A 20,538-nucleotide genomic window follows, 5' to 3' on the forward strand; every position below is an offset into this window, starting at 1 on the left:
GCTTCTCACTGTCAGAGGCTTATGGAGAGTTCAACTCTAACCAAAAGATCAGAGGGAATTTTTATGTTCAAAATTCCCAGATAATTGAGGGGGAAAAAAGAATAATCTCAAAATGGTCTGTTTTCTTTCCAGAATGGTCTGACCTTTAAGATAGCCAAAACCTTTAGAACCTTTCTCCTGTAAGAATGCGTGGTGTGTAAGCGCAGGTGAACCAAGACTTCAAACGGTCCACAGATGTCATCTCAATAGATACTTTATTTGAAATGGAATGCATTTTGAAAATAGGAAAAATAAATCACATCTTTCCAAAATCATTTAAGAGGCATATTCACAAAAACTATGACCATATTATTTAGTTCACAAATGTGATAGTTCGTAAAGCATTTGGTATGCCATGGTGCTTGCTTTTTGTATTTGCACATTCTAAAACTTTAAGCAGAAGGCTGACAGCGGAATGTAACAGACAAAAGGTTTATCTTTCTTCTCAAAATAAACATTGTGATCTTAAAGGACCACCTCAGGTTAAAACTTGCTTTCCTCACTGTCTTGCCAGTCGCCACCAGCCAGCTTCAGAGCACTGAGTGCACTGAGCTTTGACAGCTCTTCAGCAGAAACTTCTAATGACCCAGAGCCAATCTGCTTCCTTCCTTGAGCAATAAAGTCCTCCCTTAGAAAATGCTGTTGGATCTTGCACTCCCTCCTTATGGTAAAGATCTGCCAAGAAAGTCACAGATCACTTTGTCACCCAATCTTATGTAAATTTGAATCGGTCTTCAATGTTGCAGATCAACTATCACCCTTCAAAATTCTGTCAAGAATTTTTAAAAATAGTTCTTAAAAACCCATCCAACACAATCCCACCATTAATACACTTAGGTTGCTTTAGATAAATAGGAGTAGCTCTTTTGAAAGAATCACTGATGGATTCAAAATCAAGCTCTATAACTTCTAATTTTAAATTTTATTCTACATTGGGTATTTTATTGGTAAAGCAAAAACCAACTAGTTTGACTATTACAAAAAAAGAACAAAATAGAACAACAAATGCTCATAGGCCTATCCTCATCCCACAAAGTTCTATGCTCTAGGGGATTGCTCCAGGCTCCACTCGTCTCAGAACCCTCTTATAAGCATGCTACTGAAGGTGATATTATAAACATGTGGGGACAGAAAGCAAGTGATAGTGTTTGAACTCACACCCTGGCAGCAATATTGTTTAGCATTAGATTTTAAATTAGGGATCTGTAAGAGAAATACAGTGTTTAATATATGATAGCAGAGAAGAGTTAAAAGTCCTTTCAACTTAAACCAGACTTCTAACAGTGGTTCACATGTAAGGGCAACTCCTTTAAGCAATGTGCAAGGTTTTTGTGTGTTTTCCACTGGAAAAAATATGTGAAGTAAAATTATAAAGTTGACTTGATTTCTAGAATGATAGAATCCTGGCTTGCTCTATGAGAAAAAAGTTCATTTTGAAAGGGCCCCTTATAACCATTTACTTGTTGACCTCAGTTTTCCCAATAAGATATATGCAGATCTATGTGGATTTCCTTTAAGAAAGAGTGAAGAAGCCTCCTCAGGATGCTCAGCCTATCCTGGTATTAGCTGTTCTCAGGGAACTACATGAAAAGGTAAAGGAAACTGTATGAGGCAAGAGAAACCACCTCCAGGGTGCTGGGAGTTAAATATTTTTTTCCTTCATTCATTCATTTGTCCAACAAACAGTTATTGAGCTCACTCCGTCTGAGGCTTGCTGCCAACAGAAGTTCAGCACAAAAGTTGTTTCCAGATGGTACATTTGCTTTGATTTTCTAATTTTTACATTTTATGTTTATTTCAGGGGTGGGTTTTCTCTTGAACCTGCTGCCTCCCTTTCATTCTTCTCCTTCTTGGGTTAAAAGAAATACCTCCATCTCCCTCCAAGCTGATTTGCCAGGCCCCATTATACTTTAGGGTATTGTCTTACAATGTAGAATAGAACCACTGGTTGTTTTGTTTTGTTAAATATGCTTGTTCCTTTGCTCTGGAAAAATTATCAAACCATCATAATTTTAAAATGTTAAAACAACAAAAAACATCCTATTCCTCTCCTTTCTAATTTCTGAGGTTTCACAGTTGAAGTGCTAAGGGGGGTTCAGACCTAGAGGGGATCACTCAATCTAAATATCACAACCCTCAAAGTAGCAGGTGCTGAGGAAAGACAAGAACAGGAACCAGAATTCTGGTGGCTTCATTAAGAGCTCAGGTTATTGGGGGGAAAAACATTCCAGCAGCCCAGGAGCCTGAGCATATTTTTTTCAACAATGAGACCACCTAGCCCTCTATGCAAGCTGACAACCTATAAATGCCTTTTTTTAAAGCCTACATGTATCTTAATTTTAAAAGTATTTGGAATGAATTTTACTTTTATATAGCACAGGAATTTGGGGGGAAAAATCAGGTTTAATCCAGATTATTATGATCTGTATGTATTACAACTATAGTACTCTGGGCATTTGCTACAAAGCACAGCAGTAATTCTAAGGCAGCCTTAGAAATCTCCTTTAGAGCTGGTTCTCTGGGCTGCTCATCATATATACCTAAATAATGAGGTTTTGAATATTTGTAGTATAATATTCTCAACCTAAAACCTAAATAACCACTGAAAGTGAGGGTCCTTTTAAGTTTTGTTTGCTATTTGCTTGAGTTTTGCTTTCCCCACAATTTTTTGGATGACTTATGATCTGAAAATTCCATCACTGAAATACTGTACTATATTGATTTCTAAGGGCACATTTATGATTAACCAGGTTTGTCTTCTGATTTTCATACATTGTACATGAAATACCACCTTTTCTTCCCATTTAATTTATTCTGCTCTTTTATTTTTGGTTGTACAGAAGTTATGTATTCAAACATAACCATTTTCTATTGCAAAAAAAAAATACTGCACTAAAAAATAATTGACCTTGAAACTCCTTTCTAGAAGGAGAATAAAGGCATATCTAACATGTGATTCTATTTTTACATCTTAACTGCATAACTTAGAAGTGGTCTGATAGTGACCATTCCACCTTGAAACTGGAAAAACACTAACCAAGACTTTGGTGAAAAAGACAATGGAGAACACAGGGACCTTTTAGCAAAGCCATGCAGATAGGAAGTGATTTTCAGCCCCAAGAGGGCTTGGTATCATCTTTGGCTCTTTCTAAACTTGAGTAGCATCTGCCCTTGTGGATTTTACCATCCTTTTGATTTAACACAGAAGAGGGTTTGTTCTACCTTTAAAAGCACATCCTCTCCCGCCACCCCCATGCCCTGACTCCTGAACAAGTGGCTGCTTAAACAAGACTGGGACTGTTTTCCTACTGAAAATTCAGTGTTTATCCAGTCCTTCCTTTTTCCGTTTCTGAGTTTTGCTAACCTAACAACAAAATATACAACCCCAAATTTCTCTCAGGGCTATAAAAGTAAAAACAATTGGCTTCTCTGGTCAACATTACTTTCAGTATGAAAACAAATTTATGTGGTTCAAGTCAAATGTGTGAAGAAGCTCTTGGAGAAATCTCTAGTCTGGATATGAGCTCAAGTTAAATATCCTCTTTTCCTCCACTACTCTTTTGAAATGAAATACTAATACATTAATACTTAAAAATCACAGTTACAAGGACTCTTCTCTTATTAAATCCTTTACATAGATGATATGGCAAGGCCTTTCCCACAGTAGACACAGCCCTACCATGTATTCAAAACCTGATCATCCTGCCATCAGTTGGGTTATTTTAATTTTTAATTTTAAATCAGATTTCATCACCACTGACTTCCTTTTAGAAAAGCAGTAGCTTGAGTATTAGATAGTCACAATTACAGAATTCTGAACTTTTAGTTTCTGTAAACTGCTACACAAAGTATATGGCTAAGGGAAAAAAACTTCAAAAAAAAATATGGCAGAATTTAATTTCAACCACCTGGCATAACGACGAAAGTATCAGACGTTCAGAAAATGCCCTAGGAATAATGAATGGATTGTTGTTAATGTTTCCCCCTCCACCACCCGCCCTTTTCCCTTATTCTTTTCCAACTACTAGGGAATAGGTTTTTAAACATAAAGTTTCTTTCTTGAGAAATGCCTACATTCAGAAATGTCTTAGAACAAGCACTTAAAAAAAAACTAATAAATAACCATAAATCAAAATACTTTAAAATAAAATTACAGTACAGCATTGCTTCTGGAAGGTCCACCATACTAGAAGATCCTTTCAAAGGTTCATAAATAAAGTTGTCTTGATCCGAAATCGTTTCTTGCATCGTGATGAAGTGTTCGCAAGTTTTAAGTCGGGTGATGTCCAAACTACTTATCTGGTGGTGCGCGGGGAGACTTTTGTTTTCGATCAAGCGAAGACAATAGAAATGTGTTTGTCCCACTTCCTCAACAGTCCTCAAAACCTGGAAAGAAAATGATACGGAATGAAGCCGGTGGCTCGGAATCTTCCCGGACCAGACCAGCGGACCAAGCGTTCTCAGAAAGACAACGGGGTCGCTCCCTCGAGTTGCCAAAACAGTCAAGTGGCGCCCGTGACTCCGAGAGGACCCGCAGCGTCGCGGGGAGCGGGGCGGCTGAGCGCCCGGAACAAGCGCGGGTCAGGGTAGGCTGGGGGGCCGTCCGCGCGACCTCCCTGCCCGCCCAGAGTCCCTCTCCTCCCCTCTGTGCCTGGTTTCTCAGGGCTCCAGTCCGCTTCCCTTCTTTCCACCTCCCCAGAAATAATTTCTCATTTCGCCACTCAAGGGCAAAAACTGTGAACAGTCCCCAGCAGCCCCGCGACCCTCGGAAGCCAGAGTTGCCGGGACCTTACCTTGTCTGGCCAGAGTGCTGCCCCCTTCAGGCAGAGTTGGAGGTGCTGCGGAGAAGCCGGTGGCCGTGAGGCTGTGAGTGCGGTGGTTGGTGCGGGTGAGGTGGTTGGTGCTGGTGCGGCTGTTGGTGAGGGTGCGGGTGTGGATGCGGATGCAGGTACGGGTGGAGCTGCTGAGGCTGGGGCTGGGGCTGAGGTTGGGGCTGGGGCTGAGGCTGAGGCTGGGGCTGGGGCTGTAGTTGCGGCTGAGGGGGCTGCTGCTGGACCAGGTGCTGCTGCTTCTGCCGCGTGGACTTGACCGCCAGGATGGCCTGGCGGTTCTTGTACTGCACCATCTGCAGTGTGATCTCGGCGTTCCAGCCCTGGTCCTGCGGGCACCGAAAGTCGATCTCCTTGCCCTCGGCCATCACAACAGTGAAGTACATGTACTTGCCCTTGCGCTCCACGCAGTCCACGGTCTTCATGTTGGAAAAGTGCAATTCCTTGAGCTTAACGGGCGGCTCTAGGCTGGCGACTGCGGGGCCACCGTGTTGGAACGGTTCGGCCAGCCCCTGTCCCTGTCCGGGTTGTTGCTGCTGCTGCTGCTGCTGCTGCTGCTGCTGCTGGTGCTGGTGCTGGTGTTGCAGCTGCTTGGGCGGGATGAGCAGCAGCCCCTCCTCAGTGAGGATGCAGCACTTTTTCTTCCAGAGCTGCAGCAACCCGTCGCTACGCTTCTCCAGCACGCCTTCCTTCAGCGCCTTGCAGCCGCTACTCTCCAGCATCTTCCCGGCATAGAGGGGGCCGCCGCTCGGCTCGGCCTCTCCACTTCCAGCCGCCGGGGTCGGGGGCAACAGTAGCAGTCGTGCGCCGTCCTCGCCCCAGCGGCTCCCGCGGCCGCCCGGCCTGAGCGCGTAGAGGAGGCGGACACGCAGGAGACAGAGGGGCGGCGGCGGCTCGGGGTCCCGGCCAAGGGGCAGCCGCGTCCTGATGCGCCACAAGGTCCCGCAACTGCGAGCCGCCGGGCCTCTGTCGTCCTCTTGCGAGCGCTCACTGAAGGGCACTGGCCAGGCCCCCGCGCGGCGCTTTTGAATGGGCCATCGTCCCCACCCCCGAGTGACACCCAGCGGAAAAGGCGGCTCTTGGCGTCGGCACTGCGGGGGAAAGCCCAGATCCGAGAGGCGCTCTGCCGTCGGCGGACGCCTCATTAACTTGGGCCCTTTCCAAAACCGGCCGCGTCCACGCCCCTCGCGTCCCTCGCCCCGCCTCCGGCCGCCCACTCGCTCGCGCGCTCCCTCGCCGGGAAGGCGGCCCGGACCCCAGTCCGCGGAAACTCCTCTGCTCCGCCCAGGGCGGCTGCCGAGGGCGCCCAACTGCCCGGCGACGAATCCCAACGCCCAGAGGGCGCTAAAGGGCCATTCCCACCGTCCCGCCACTCCCCAGCGCTCAGAAGCTTCTGCTAAGAGCCTCAGAAAGAGCGGCTGAGGCTGCGAAGACGGCAACAGCTACCAGGCAGTGTCTGGAAAGCGAAACTGCCGCTCTGTGGTCGGGAACCAGCCCCGGGATCGGCGCCGGGCTCCCGGAGCCCGCGCAGCCACTGCCCGGGTCTGGGCAAGCCGGGAGGCCGGGAAAGGGACTGGAGAGCCTCGAAGTCTTGCGGAATGCCTCCCCCCAGGACGCCAACGAAACTAAATGCACAAAGGCTGAGAGGACGCCGTGCCTTTACAGGAAAACTCGTCACGATCATTCACTAGCTCTTCTTGGAGCAGAGAGAGGGGATTGTTCAAAGCAATAGCGCTACCGTCTGTCCAGTTTGGAAGGGAGGAAGATAGACCCATTTTTCAGGTGGCCCTTTTTTCGACCGGGAAGGACAGACATCAGAGTACCTTCACCTCCCCGGACACAAACTCTTGAGTTGCCTTCTTGAACCATGCTGTCTGTAACTTCTCTTACAATAGTAACTCATCTCACTAATTACCAACTGGGAATCTCGGGTGTCGAGAGACTCCGAGACAGTTTAGCCTTCCAAACACGCCCATAATCTGCTTCAGCGGGTCTTTTTGCCAACTCCTTACCGGTCAGGTCTCCGCTTCAGCATCTCGTTTATTATTGACATGGGGTCAACCCCTAGCTCCCTCCTACCCCAACATTTAAACAATTTCTTTAAATGTTGCTTCCAGGAAAGTAAGGTCGGGGAAGAAAAAAAAACACAAACCGAGACCAAGCCTCTTGGGGTGGAGATATTCACCCTCTAAGTAAAGTAGCGAACACCAAATGTGTACAGATCCTGAGGCTGTGAAGATTCACAAGAAGCCAGGGCTGGACAAATCAGAATTAGCCAAGGCAAAACGAAAGCCTCCTGCTTGTGCAAAAGGAGGAAGGGGGAGTTTAGCTTATCAACTAGTTTTGTATGGCTGGCACAGAGAATCCAAGAGGGAAGAGGTAGGGAGAACTGAGCTTGGAGTGGTGAGCAATACTCTTACATGGAAGGGCTTTATATGTCACGCTAAGAAATTAGCTGGTTAGAACTTAATCCTGTATGTAATCTAGACACTAAACACAGAAGGGTCCGAATCTAAATCTAAGGAACAATGTCTTACCCAGTGGGACAAATCCACCACAAACCTGAGTCCCTGAATTGGACTTGGCTGGATGTTCAGGACTTTTTTTTGACGGGGTTTGCAGTCTCAGGAGAAAGATTATTTAAACTATGTAAAGATTCTTAGTAAAATTACAGTTAAAAATGATAATTCTGTATACTAATGATAATTACACCTAACATCTCAGTTAGTTTCTTTCCCTGCCTTTGTGGGACAAGTGAGCATTCCAGAGAACTTCTACATGACCAGCTGTTCATCCTTATGAAAGAATGCTATCCTTGCTCACTTGAAAAGGATACTTCCTTTAAATCTGGAATTCAGAGACTTTGAAGGCAGGTGTTGATGTAGAGCACATTTTATGTGAAAAAACACAACCTTGATTGGGTAAAAGATGAGGTGTTATCTGGAAGCCTAAGTCATTATTTCTTAAGAGAAACTCAAATGTTTGATGTTATCTAACCTTTTGCAGTTTATTAAGATGCGATAAATGCATTCTATGCTAAATTACTTCAAAATGGCTGAACAGCTTTTTTATTATAACTAGACTTTAAAACTCAATTTCCAATTGGGTATTTCACGATAATTGTATAATTTTGTTAGTAGCTCAGAAAAAGCCTGCCATGTGCCCTCTTTAACCACAGTGCATTGACTATTGGAAATCTTAGCAGTGTATAATAACAGCTTTGCTCTTCTCTGTTATTTCAAGTCACCAGCAACTACCAAAATGACCACATTGGCCAGTTTTTTTCAGACAATAAAATAAATTCACAGAAAATGCATAGAAGGAATAGCTGTTCCCAAAAAAGAACTTTGGCTCTAAGTATAACGAAACTCTACAAATGTCACTAAAAATCATTAAAGTTCAGAAAACTAGCTAAGACAATTGTTTTGGTGAGCAAATTTGAAATGGCTAAACAGAATTTTCTTTGGCAGCATCAAAGTCATACTTGCCCTGTCAGCAGTATCTAACACATTGATCATTTTCTCCTTTTTGATATACTGTTCACTTGGCTTCGGGCATCACTCTCTTAGTTTTCCATCTACCTCCCTGGTCAATTTCAGCCTCTACAGGATCCTCCTCCTCTTCTCTTTATCCTTTAATGTTGTGGTATCCCAGAGTTTATTCCTTGATCCTCTTCTTTACCTACTTACTCCTTTGGTGGTCTCATCCAGTCTCATGACTTTCGACACCATCTATACACCAAAGACTCCCAAAGTTATATTCCCAATTTGTATTCAACTGCTTATTGTTGAAGAATAAAGTTCAAAAACAAAATACACACCAAAAAAAAAAAAACAAAAAACAAACCACACACACACACAAAACAAAAATCTAACACACCCGGCAAGAGAACACATTAGTGAAGTCACTGAGTAGTTCACCAGAGGAAAAAGTCTGAGGGGTTTTAGGTCCTAAGAAGAGGGGTTCATAGAGTTTTTGCTAATAAAGAATTGAAAAACAGCACTCTGAATCAAATGCAGGAGTCTGTAGGTTTGCACATAACTGGTTAAAACAAGGTCCACTTGTTCACTAGCTGCAAATGGTTCAATAAAGGTCTGGAGTACTGCAATCACTTAAAAGTTCATGGTCCTTTTAAAAACTTTAGTTGGTTAGAATAGCTGTAGTGAAATCGCTTTCAGTTTGGGTATATCCCAGACCACTGCAACTCTAAGGTCAAAATTTTCTAAATACTTCATTACACTGCTACTTGGATGTATAATACCTAACCCAAATTTAAGGTCTCAAACTGAACTCATCTCTAGTCCTTATTCTGATCTGTTCTAGCTGCAGCCTCTCCCTTTCTCAGTTGATAGCAATTCCAGGCCAAAACCTGTAGAGCTGCTCTATCACCCTTAAGCCAGGCCTAGAATTGTCCTTATCCAGGGTAGGTCCTGAGCTTAAAAGGGACTGTATGCTTTAAGAGTCAAAATGACATGCCCACATGGAGCTCACACTCCTCATTCTATATACTCCAGGTCCTCAAGAAGTAAATCCCTTGTTAAAAATGGTCTCTTCCCTGAGGACTATGTCAGGGAATGTTCAACACTATCCTGTTGGTTAATAGTTGAGTTATCAAAAGGAGAAACACAGTAATGGAACTGGACTGTTTCTTTTACTTAGCAGTTCCAAATACTTGAAAGTCAAATCAATACTGGGCTTAAAATATTTAACAGATTTCTCCTCTATAACTGACTACAAGATTACAAAATCCTCTATAGATTTAATAATTTGCAATATACAGGAGTGACTCCTGACAATGATAACTATTAAAGATATGGATAAAACAAAGATCAAATAGCCTTCAAGATATTAGAAGCCAAATAAAATCCAAACCAGGTACCCTCCCGAGTATTAAGTTTAATTTTGATTTCTAAGTCATTCATCTTTAAAAATATTATTCAGTAGAAATATTTTAATATCTAAAATGCTTGGATTGAAAGGATTAAATATCTCTTCAAATAGAGAACCAAGACTCTTTTTAGGATGGTGCTTCAAGTTGATGAGCTGATGCCTCCTAGTGACCAATTTGTGTAACAGTTTAGAACAAAGAACATTAGAGAGTGCTTGGTGCTCAAAGTATTTTTAACACTATGTTGAAACCCATTTGTGGATCATGAAATCAATTTAGTGATGACCATCTGATAATATTCAAGCATTATGCACTAATGAATTGTTATATGGGAGATTAGAGTCAGCACGTAAAGTGTCTTACTGGGAATCATACCCTAAAACTCTGAGATCGCTGTGCCAGTAAATGCAAAAATGAAAACACTACCACTATCACCCAAGATATCAGATACCTAGTGAACTAGACTTCTATGTTAACTACTGATCAGAGCTGGAAGTGGAGGATGAAGGGACTCTGCTAGAGGAAATTTAAGGAGTGTAATTTGAATTGGGCTTTGAAGAATGAAAGGTAATGGAGAATAAGCAGAGGCAGATTTAGATTGCACATTAAGTACATACAGTATGACTAGCGTTCACTTAAGGTTGAATAAAAGGACTCATTCTGTGGAAGGCTTTCTGTGCCAGGTGAGGAGTTGGAATATTCTGCATAAAACAGGAGGCAAATTAAAGTTTTCTACCCTATTTTGCGAAAATTAGTATGCATAGGATAAAATGAATTTCAAGTGATTGGGATATTGCAAGAGCCTAGATGAGAAATGAGAACCCAGATTAGGCTACTGGCAAAAGCAGGCTGGAGACAGCTAATTGACAGAGGTTAGCACAAACTGAGGGAGATGACTAAATGTGTTTTCTGACTGGAAATATAGTGATACTTCGCAAAACAATGCAGGGAGGCTGAAAAGACATTTTACTGGAGATGATCACCAAGTACCTGAGTTCAAGAGTCTAAAAAACACTTACTAGGGTAACATTAGCTTTGAAGTAACAAAAGTAACTATGGGAATGGAGTAAGAGTTTAGCTCTCTTTTTGCCTAAATTCAGAACATAAGGTATTAGAGGAACAGAAAGAGGAGCCAATGAAAAAGCCTAAGAATCAATACTGTGGTGTCAAAGAACTGCAACCACTAAAATATGGACATTCTGACTTTTAGGTCTTCAGGGGTGGCAGCAGAGAAGCATCAGGCATTTCACAGCAAATGAGGGGAGAAGCACTGACACACTTGCGTTAATAGTCTTAACTGTATTTGAGGATTGTCTGGAATGAAGAGCATCCAAGCCTCTCCCCCACATTACGGGCCCACGAGCACCTAATAAACTTTCCTAAGTTTTTTTTTTTTTTTAAACTTAAACTAGGTAAAATGCTCCCATTTACAACTCATTTCTGATAGATACATGGACACACCCCTCCATTTAAGGGACTAGAATCCTAGGATGACTTCCTCTTTTAGTCTTATTTCCATTATACAATACCAGTCTGACAGGAAAAAAAGGACTAGTCAATTAGATCATAATTGTGAGAAAAGGTTCAGTAAATGCACAAAAATCTTTCATAGGCAATAGAGTAGAAGCATGGAGTATAGACAATTCTTCCCAAAAATGTGAGGGTAAAGGATAAAAGACTGGATGGTGGCTTGTTTGGGTGATGTTAAGTACCAAAACTGCTTTAGAAGGAGCTTGAGCTTGTGGCTATCACAATCAACAGGATTACTGTAGGGGCACCCAAGAGTGAAAGGGATGAAATAAATATTTTGGGGCAGCCCAGGCAAGGAGGATGGATGGAGACTCCTACCAAATACAGAACTCAGGAAATCTTTTTCTGTCAAACTTCCACATTGCAACTGAACCTACTAGGAAAAAGAAAGGCCCTATTTTAGTCACTTAGCATACCTAACAGGTCCAAAACTAGACATTTAGTTTTGTTCCTAATGAGATTTCACTCACACTTTGGTTTATGCTGCTGCCTCTGTCCGTTGTGTATGAATGGCTCTATGAAGCGGCATCAAGTGACAAAATGAACAGCAGCAAAATCCTGAAGACTAGGATTCTAGTCATGACTTGTATTTTGGACATTAATTATATTTCTAAGGCCTGTTTGCTTACTTATTTGGGAAATGTAGATTTTGCCTTACTCAAATAATCCTTTCCTAGGTCTGAAGTGCTTCCTGTGTGGCAAATGTTGCTGTCATCCCGTTTCCCAATTGTCATATTCTGTTCTAAATGGCATGTGTATGTCAACATTTCCCTGCCTCCTTTTATCTGTGAGGACAAATCATGGGCTCTCCCTTAGAAGCTGATGCCAGGATCCTTTTACCTCCTCCAGCCCTCCACGAGGCCCAAAACCCACACGTAATGGATTGAACCCCAGCCACTTGACCCACAATGCAGCAGTGAAGATGGAGGAGCAAAGCAAAAGATAGGGAGCCCAAGTACTGTGAAGCTCCCACACCAGTCCCAGTTCATGTCTACACCTAGGTTTCTATCATTTATGTCATTGAGCTTTTGGCCTGTTATACAAAGCCCATGTATACACACACACAAACTAGTAAGGGAGGAGGTAAGCCGAGGAAGGAGAGAATAAATAGTACCCTCAAAGCTCTACCTCAAGTACCTCCTAAAGAAAGAACCTATTTCCCAGTAGATGTGACAAGATAGTTCAAGAAATCTCTGAGCAGATAGCACATTTGGAGTAATTATTCTCAAGGAAGCATTAAGGTTACCCCTCACTGTACATTATGTCAAACATTAACCTTTGAACAAAAATCTACTTAATAACCACCTAATACTTATCAGTTAGTTTCTTATCAGGCTTGATGTTTTGAGAGTTAATTATACACACATTTGGGAATTGCAGTTACCCAGATTAACTGAGATTCCAATGAGGAAAAGTTTTCTCCCTAATGTGTAATTATGTATGTAGTTAAATTTCACTTTTCTTCATGTTTTTGATAGTCTTATAAAATTACTGTAGTTTTGCTCCACCAACACTACTGTAAACTATAATCCCCAATACAGTATGGACACTCTACCTGCCGTATGTGTAGATTTCTAAGGCCCAACTGAGTTCTCAGCATCCAACACCAAATGTGTGAGAACGAGGTCAATATTCTTGAGATGATTTTGGTCCCTAACCTTCAAATTGTCCCAGATGCTGCTGCCTAGAGAACTAACCAAACCCAAGTAGCAAAACAAATCTTATCACTGTTGAGTCATTTTTAGGGGTGGCCTTGTTATGTTGTGCTTTATAAATACTATTGATTGTACTACCACCCCACCCTGATATTCTCATAACACCCAAGTTTACAGAATATAGTCTAGTTTGCTTCACTGGTTTTCTGAACTCAGTACAACAAGAATGTGTATTGTACAGAGGACCCAAAAGTATACTGGTTAATTTGTAAATCAAACACCCACGTCTGAGTCCACCCCTAGAAAATATCTCCATTATCCAGGTATGTCAGAGATGGAGATGGGCCAGTTCACCTTTAAAATGACAACTTGGGAGCCATGAGAAATCCAAATACAATGTGATTTCATTTTAAATCATTTTTAAAGGCAGTACTGGGGTTTGAATCAAGGACTTTGTACATGGGAAGCAAGGACTCAACCACTGAGTTACATCTTTAGTTTTAAGATCATTTCTGTATTCAGTCAACACCCCCTCCCCCAAAATCAGCCACGAAAAGGAGTTAAGAAATGAAACTTTCTGCATCTAGCTGACAGCACATCAATTTGTAATTTAACACTGAAAACTCAAAATGGGGGAGGGGCACTAATTTAGATACTAAGTCTATTTATGTACATTGAATAAGGTGCCTCTTGGCAAGGAGATACTCTGCTTTAATACCTCCCCCCCCAGGCTAGTTCTGAACTGACAACTGTAAAAATAAATCTAAGGTAGTCCCAACCACAAATTTTAAGTTTTCTTGTTTAGGAAGCATGTTTACTAAATGCTCGTTTATGTATGTGTACTTTAGATTTAAACAGTGTTCTCATTAATGCTCACAACTCTCATAACGAAAAATGAAAACATTGAAGCTGAAGACAAATATACGTTGGCTCCAAAAGCCAATGTTTTGACCATACAACCCCCAATGTATGAATTACTTCATTCTCATACACCTCCGTTAAAAATTTGGTTTTGAGGCTGTATAAACTTAGATCTATTCAATTTTCATTCATTTTCTTTTAGAGCACTCTAACATACAATTCCCAGTGGGATGTTACTAACTTCACCTTTTTGCAAGCAAACATGACTGGGATACAGTAGCTTGAATTTTGAAGTACTCAGTGTAAACCCATGGTTATTATATAGATGTACTTTCTGTCTCCTGGAAGATCTAGAAAGGACATCACCCCAGGAAAAAGCAAACCTAACATCCATTCCCCACTAATAGGAACCAGCAATTCTTAGAATCCTTAGCAATTTCCGGGGCCAGGACAGAAAGAATATAAAATGAGCCAAGAAAAAATATTGAGTTGTAATTATTTAAGTGTTCCCCAAAAATGATGGAATGTATCAAAAGCACACAGGTTATCACTACCCCAGGGTTCTCAGAATGGAGGAATGAAACATGGATTAGAGCGGATTTACTGGTATTCTATTATAGTATTGTGACTCTAGCAAAGGGAGAAATTGTATTACTGATGTTGAGACAGTGGCCACAGGAGTTGCTGAGGGTAGGAAGAGGAGGTGTGATGTGGGGACATTTTCAGGACTTGGAGTTGTCCTGAATGATATTGCAGGGACAGACGCAGGACATTATATATCCTGCCATAACCCACTGAGTGGACTGGGAGTGTAAATTAGTAAAGTATAATCCATGCAGTATAGCATTGCTCCAAGGTGTACTCATCAAAGGCAATGAATACACTGCACTAATGAGAGAAGGTGAAGGTGTGGGAGGAGTGAGGAGTGGGGAATATGGGAACCTCTTGTATTTTTTAATGTAACATTTTGTGCAATTTATGTATCTTTAAAGACAGTAAAATAAAAAAATTGTTAGGAAAAAAAAAGCACACAGGAACCAATTCGAAAGGGACCCCACTGGCCAAATCTGGGAAAATTTAAGCACCAAAATAGTGATTGCATATTAAAATTTTATATGCCTCAGAACATTTTAGAACAAATTTTAAACCCTTTACACAGTATCAGAGCTGAAACAAGAGCATCACCTTCAAACTCGGCTGGAAATCTGCACGCAAGTTTTCTCCATGCTTGTCCACAATAGCTTCACGACCACCTGTATATATTCCTATGTATATTACCCTGGGGCCTTTACTGGTCAAATGTCATTTTTACTGAGATGTAAATTGCTGGCACTTACCACTCTTAGACATGTATTCCTTTTAGTGTTTTAAGTTTAAAACACACAGAACTAGGCAAGTGGAGTTGGCCCAGTGGTTAGGGCGTCCGTCTACCACATGGGAGGTCCGCAGTTCAAATCCCAGGCCTCCTTGACCCGTGTGCAGCTGGCCCATGCACAGTGCTGATGCACACAAGGAGTGCCCTGCCATGCAGGGGTGTCCCCCACATAGGGGAGCCCCACGCGCAAGGAGTGCGCCCGTGAGGAGAGCCGCCCAGCGCAAAAGAAAGTGCAGCCTGCCCAGGAATGGCGCCGCACACACGGAGAGCAGACACAAGATGACACAACAAAAAGAAACAGATTCCCATGCCGCTGACAACAAAAGAAGTGGACGAAGAAGAACACGCAGCAAATAGACACAGAGAACAGACAACTGGGGTGGGGGTGGGGTAGGGGAGAGAGATAAAATAAATAAATCTTAAAAAAAAAAAACCACACACACAGAACTAAAAGGTACTACTTTTATGTTACGCAACATTTTATATCTAGTTTTGGAATAATGCTCAAAGCAAGAAATATGCAAAAGCTACAAACAAGCCTTTGAAAATAGCATGACGACTTATTTCCAGCTGCTGGCAATTTCTTTTTTTTTGTTTTTTGAGGTACTGGGACCAGGGGTTGAACCCAGGACTTTCCACCATGTGGGAAGCAAGCACTAAACCTCTTGAGCCACATCCACTCCCTGCAATCTATTTCTAAACTCTCATGCTCCATTTCTCATTATTTTATACTGAAGAATTAGGAGAGGAGAATGACTGTGGCTTAAGTGATTGAACACCTGGCTTCCATGCATGAGGTCCTGGGTTCAAGCCCCAGTACCTCCTTAATCAAAATTTCTCATGGATAAAAAATCCTTAAACATAAAATAAGTCACACTCAAATATGGATGTTTTTATTCCCTTGAAGTCCCATTTGTCATCCTTAATCAGTCCAAGAATTTGGGTTTTTATCCAGGTTATATTTTAATGTCTGGATTTTTAAACCAGAATACAAAATCACCAGTAAACATCTATATAAGTTAACTTCAGTATTATTCCACTGTTATCATTAACATTTACTGTTCAGCTATTAGAGACTTAGTGCTTTTAAGTAGCAAATTACCTAAATTATGAACACATATTTTCAAAGAATATATACAATGCAGATTTAAAATTAGAAACCAGAATTAGCATATATATTTGTATTTTCTAAAGTTCTTACAAAGAATGTATGCTTCTTCTAAACGATCACTTCTTTCTATACATTTAAAATAATACTTGGCTTGATTTAAACAGTCAAAAATATAAATGTTAAAATTTTGTAAGGCTAACCTATAAAAATGGACTCGAATTTTAAACCAAGCCTGGAAACTAAAGCATTCTAAGAATATTTGAGTATTAAATAGTTTAGTATTTCTGCATGGTACAATAAGGTTTTCACAATACCTCAAGGTTTTATCCTTTTTTGATGATGGGAATGGCCTACAAATCAAATAAACCCACAAATTCAGTATCTTACAAGCAGTAGTAATATGAACTATCTTATGGACTTTGCCATACACCACTTCATCATTAAACTATTCACAGAATTAAAATATTTCTATTAAAAATAATGTTCCTTTTCATATTTATTAAATGAGCTAAAAAAAAGAGGTAGAATCCCATTTTTTAATGTACCACTCTGTAAAACAATTCTACATATTTTAATTCTGAGACATTACATAACTTTCAGACACCCATGTTAAACAAGCAACTAAATTTATGAAACTTTTCTGCTTACTATTCTTGAATGACTATAAAGTGATAATCAAAAATTTTTTTCCCAAAAGTACGTCACAGGTGATTATATAGAATTATACAATTTCTGAGAGAGAACTTGGTGGTCAGTGCCTAAGCTGATAAAAAACAAACTGAGAAGGAGAATGTAAAGGCAATTTTTGAGTGTCTCAAAAAATGTTTGTGATTATTTCAAGAGTAAAATCCTTCAGGAACTCTAGAATTCCTTTCCAATTTTCCAAACACAAATTTCACTTAGCAGGACTAAGGAGGTTATTCTTAAAATTATACAAATTTACAGGCTGCAATGGCCCAAGCACAGAAAAGCCTATATTTTGTATTTTCCACTTTCCTAAAAGAAGTGATATATATTAAAATAAAACAAAACAAACAAAAAAACACCCAAAATATCACCAGTACATTTTATACAATAAAATCCAAGTTTTATTAAGGATTTCAAATTACATTATATTGCAAACTTCTAGAATGAAATTGAGCCACTCTGAATCAGAGAAAGGGCATAGTTGAATACTGACATCCCCTGAAACTAACTTTATTAAGAAAACAATTCCTCGGCAAACCATCGGTCCCACATGTAACAACATGAAATATTATCTACTCCTTCACTTTGGCAATAGCTATTTCCTAAAGGAATGAAAGAGAAAAAAATCAAAAAGTAGTGGTTTTGCTACTTCTTAAGTTTATTAAAAATGGGATTCTATTCTTTAGATAAAAAATGTAAAAGTTAAGAAAAAGCTATGAAGATGAGACCTATGGGTACCAAAAGTCAGCACAGATGTCTAATCTAAGCGACCAAAATAATTCTGAAAATGAGTGGGAAAAGTGTTTTCATGGCATTTTTTCTTCTTACAAACTATTGCAATTGGTTAAGGATTTCCAGTAGTTAATTAAAATCTCAGGAGAAAAACAATGAAACAGAAAAACATGTTCACATTACAAGACTTCAATAATAAAATTTCAAAAAGGAAACCTCTAAGAATTAACCACTGTGATTTAAGATCAGGAATTCTTGGCCTTCCTGTTAGTCCACCTTCACTGTCAAAGCTTTATCACAAGAAATTAACATTAATTAGCCTGAGGTATTTAAACTGTGGCTCTACTCTCAAATTTAATGGCAATTTTTTTCAAAAAATGGTCTTATTCCCACTTTAGTACCATAACTAAAGTAGCATTTACTACAATATAGTGATGTAAAATACCCGAAAATTTTTAATAGTTGCTCGTTCATTTATTTCTATTAAAATAGGAGCCACACAAAGATGTGCAAGAGTGTTGCCTGCTCAGATCCAAACAGAGGTACTTAACCTTTGTTTTCCAGTTAAGAATTATCAAGCCCTGGTATAAATAAGATGTTGAACATCATATTTGTGGTACACTAAGTAGGTCCAAATTTTCGAGCTTTTAAAGAGACTAAACAAACATTTCACGAAATTTAACTTAATATGCCTCAACACATCTGTGAGGTAGTTAAGTAAACAGTACTACCCATTTTATTACATAGTGAACAAAAGAGTGAACAGAAGAATGGGTAAATGACATACCCATAATTTAAGCAATAAGAATAAATCAGAGGCTTGGGGCCTCCTCTCTGGATCTAACTTAAAGAAAATGAAATTTAACTTTTTAATCCTTCTTCTAAGAAAGTATTATGCGATTTAAGGTTTTGTCTTTTTCTTTTTACACTAGTTTATTAGATATAGTACCATCTTTCAAAGGTGGCACCCTTTTATTCAATAATATGGTAAACTTGTCACAACCATTCAAACTAGGCTCTGCCTCTACCTCAATCAATACAAAATTAAGACATTTTCTTCTGAGAACTAAAATTGTATTCGACATTTTTATTTTAGGCTGCAAAAACAAAAACAAGCAAACAAATAAACAACAACAAAATAAACTTGAAATAGGCTTGTCAAATGATGTAAATTCATCTTTTCCAGGGAAGCAGAAGGTAGACCCTACCACAAAGAAAAAATGCTTAGTTAATGGAGTTTAAATTTTAGAAGTGCAGTTAAATTATAAGATGCTTACTTATGAAATTAATTAGGTTTTATTCACCTCCCTATGATAGTCAACAATAATAACCTAAGAGATTTCCTCACAAAGCTGTCACCCAAATATAAAAATCTATAAATAATCTGATTAGTGGGTCTTACTGGAAATTCTTAACCATATACTTATCGTGCCATAAAAAAATCTCTTTAGTTTAAGTCACTGCATTCCTAAACAAAGTAATGAAAGGCACGGCTAATGCAAGCAGACTTGCATTTGCACAGCTAACGCAAACCCATTCAACTATAGGCTGAAAAAATACTTTGGTTCTTCAGGAAAAAATTTGCAAAGCAACAAATTTGTTTCATTTAACAGCTGTTAAATTTCATAGCTGTACTTTAATGGTTACATGACAAAAACACTCCACAAGAACCAAACTATGTAGATAATGAACATGCTTGAGAGTTTGTGCATTCAACATTATCTGGCAGTAAAATTATAGTTAAAAGGCTAGGTAGAACAAATTGGTCTTTAAAATATGAGTTCCTTTCCTCTAAAAAACAAAATTACCAAGTCTACCAAGAAAATACAAAACATAAGGCTGTAAGTAAATAATAGTTGTGTTTAGGCTATTACAAGTGCAGGTTATCCTCAAGGCCACATACATTCTGCTTCACTGCTGCTTGCACTCTGCTGGGTTTTGTTCCTTCTGTTAAAGGAAAACAACAAGTTATCTTCTTCTACCTGCTTCAGTGAATTTTTCAATAGTAATCAACTATCTTAATTATCATAGTGTCTCAATTCCATCAAAATTCTCCCAACTATTATATTAGCAAAAGCCACTGATATGCTGAAATAAGGCCCAAATTTTAAAATTGCTGAATGAACTCCATAAAATAAACAAACCATACTCTTAAATAAAGGTCATTTGTTTATCTTACCATTTTTGCCTTTTTTAAAGATTGCAATTATTCAGAATACTAATGATTCATATTTAGCAGTTAAGAACAATTCATTCCTATTAGAATATTTAACTTTAAACTGCCCTCTTTTGCTCATTAGGGTAAAACATCTTCTAGAGAGATAAAGGCCTTCACTAAACCTGACAGGACAAATTCCTGGGAATAATAAACAAGGACATGAGGGCCTAGGGAATAGAGGTGTCTGGGAGAAGCTAACAAACAGCACTACTTGTATGTTCCCAAGTACTCACACATTTAGATCCTTAAAAAAATAAAAAATTAAAAAAATTTAAAAATGGACCTTTCTTTATAAGCTTTCCTATGGAGGGAAAACACCCTAAAAAGAACAAGCAGTAACTTAAAACACAGGATGAAACCAAAAAAGAACAACACTGTGATTATATTAAAAGCCACTGACTGTACACTGTGGATAGAATGTATGGTATGTGAATATATTTCAGTAAGACTGCTTTAAAAAGCATATGGTGCCACTGAAATTATGTGCAAATGCCAGTGGGTATTAAAAAAAAATCAGTTATCCAGTTAATGAGTTATTAAGGAGTTTACTGGAAAAAATACTAGCTCTTGCTTTTACCTGCCTTTCACTAATACAAAGTAGCACTAATTTAGC

At 39.7% G+C, this 20,538-nt stretch overlaps 2 protein-coding genes across 9 annotated transcripts in view; both read right to left on the reverse strand.

Moving 5' to 3' along the window:
- Positions 1–237: 237 nt before the first annotated feature.
- On the reverse strand, positions 238–8,277 carry PHLDA1 (pleckstrin homology like domain family A member 1). The gene is made up of 2 exons (XM_004472967.4): positions 4,833–8,277; positions 238–4,425 (listed from the first exon to the last, which is right to left on the reverse strand). Exon 1 carries the CDS (start codon positions 6,011–6,013, stop codon positions 4,859–4,861), a length of 1,155 nt encoding a protein of 384 aa, XP_004473024.2. The 5' UTR covers positions 6,014–8,277; the 3' UTR covers positions 238–4,425; positions 4,833–4,858.
- A 7,838-nt stretch (positions 8,278–16,115) lies between these two features.
- The window catches only part of NAP1L1 (nucleosome assembly protein 1 like 1), a 32,391-nt gene continuing 27,968 nt past the window's right edge, over positions 16,116–20,538 (reverse strand). For 4 of the 8 annotated variants that reach the window (XR_011650274.1, XR_011650276.1, XM_058308440.2 and 1 more), the window contains 2 exons: positions 19,611–19,654; positions 16,116–18,911 (listed from right to left, as the gene is read on the reverse strand). Coding sequence is in view for 4 of the 8 variants with exons in the window: in XM_058308440.2 (XP_058164423.1) it covers positions 19,619–19,654 (36 nt within the window). In the remaining 4 variants the exon portion in view is untranslated. Of the gene's footprint in view, positions 18,912–19,581; positions 19,655–20,538 lie in introns of all 8 variants that reach the window. The other 4 variants (XR_011650275.1, XR_011650277.1, XM_058308441.2 and 1 more) reach the window with 1 other exon arrangement.

Source organism: Dasypus novemcinctus, chromosome 12, assembly GCF_030445035.2.
Source record: "Dasypus novemcinctus isolate mDasNov1 chromosome 12, mDasNov1.1.hap2, whole genome shotgun sequence".
Taxonomy (NCBI): Eukaryota; Metazoa; Chordata; class Mammalia; order Cingulata; family Dasypodidae; genus Dasypus; species Dasypus novemcinctus.

Bases quoted from the DNA above. Each gene is read 5' to 3' on its own strand.
- PHLDA1 (XM_004472967.4), bottom strand. From the start codon at position 6,013: ATGAGGCGTCCGCCGACGGCAGAGCGCCTCTCGGATCTGGGCTTTCCC.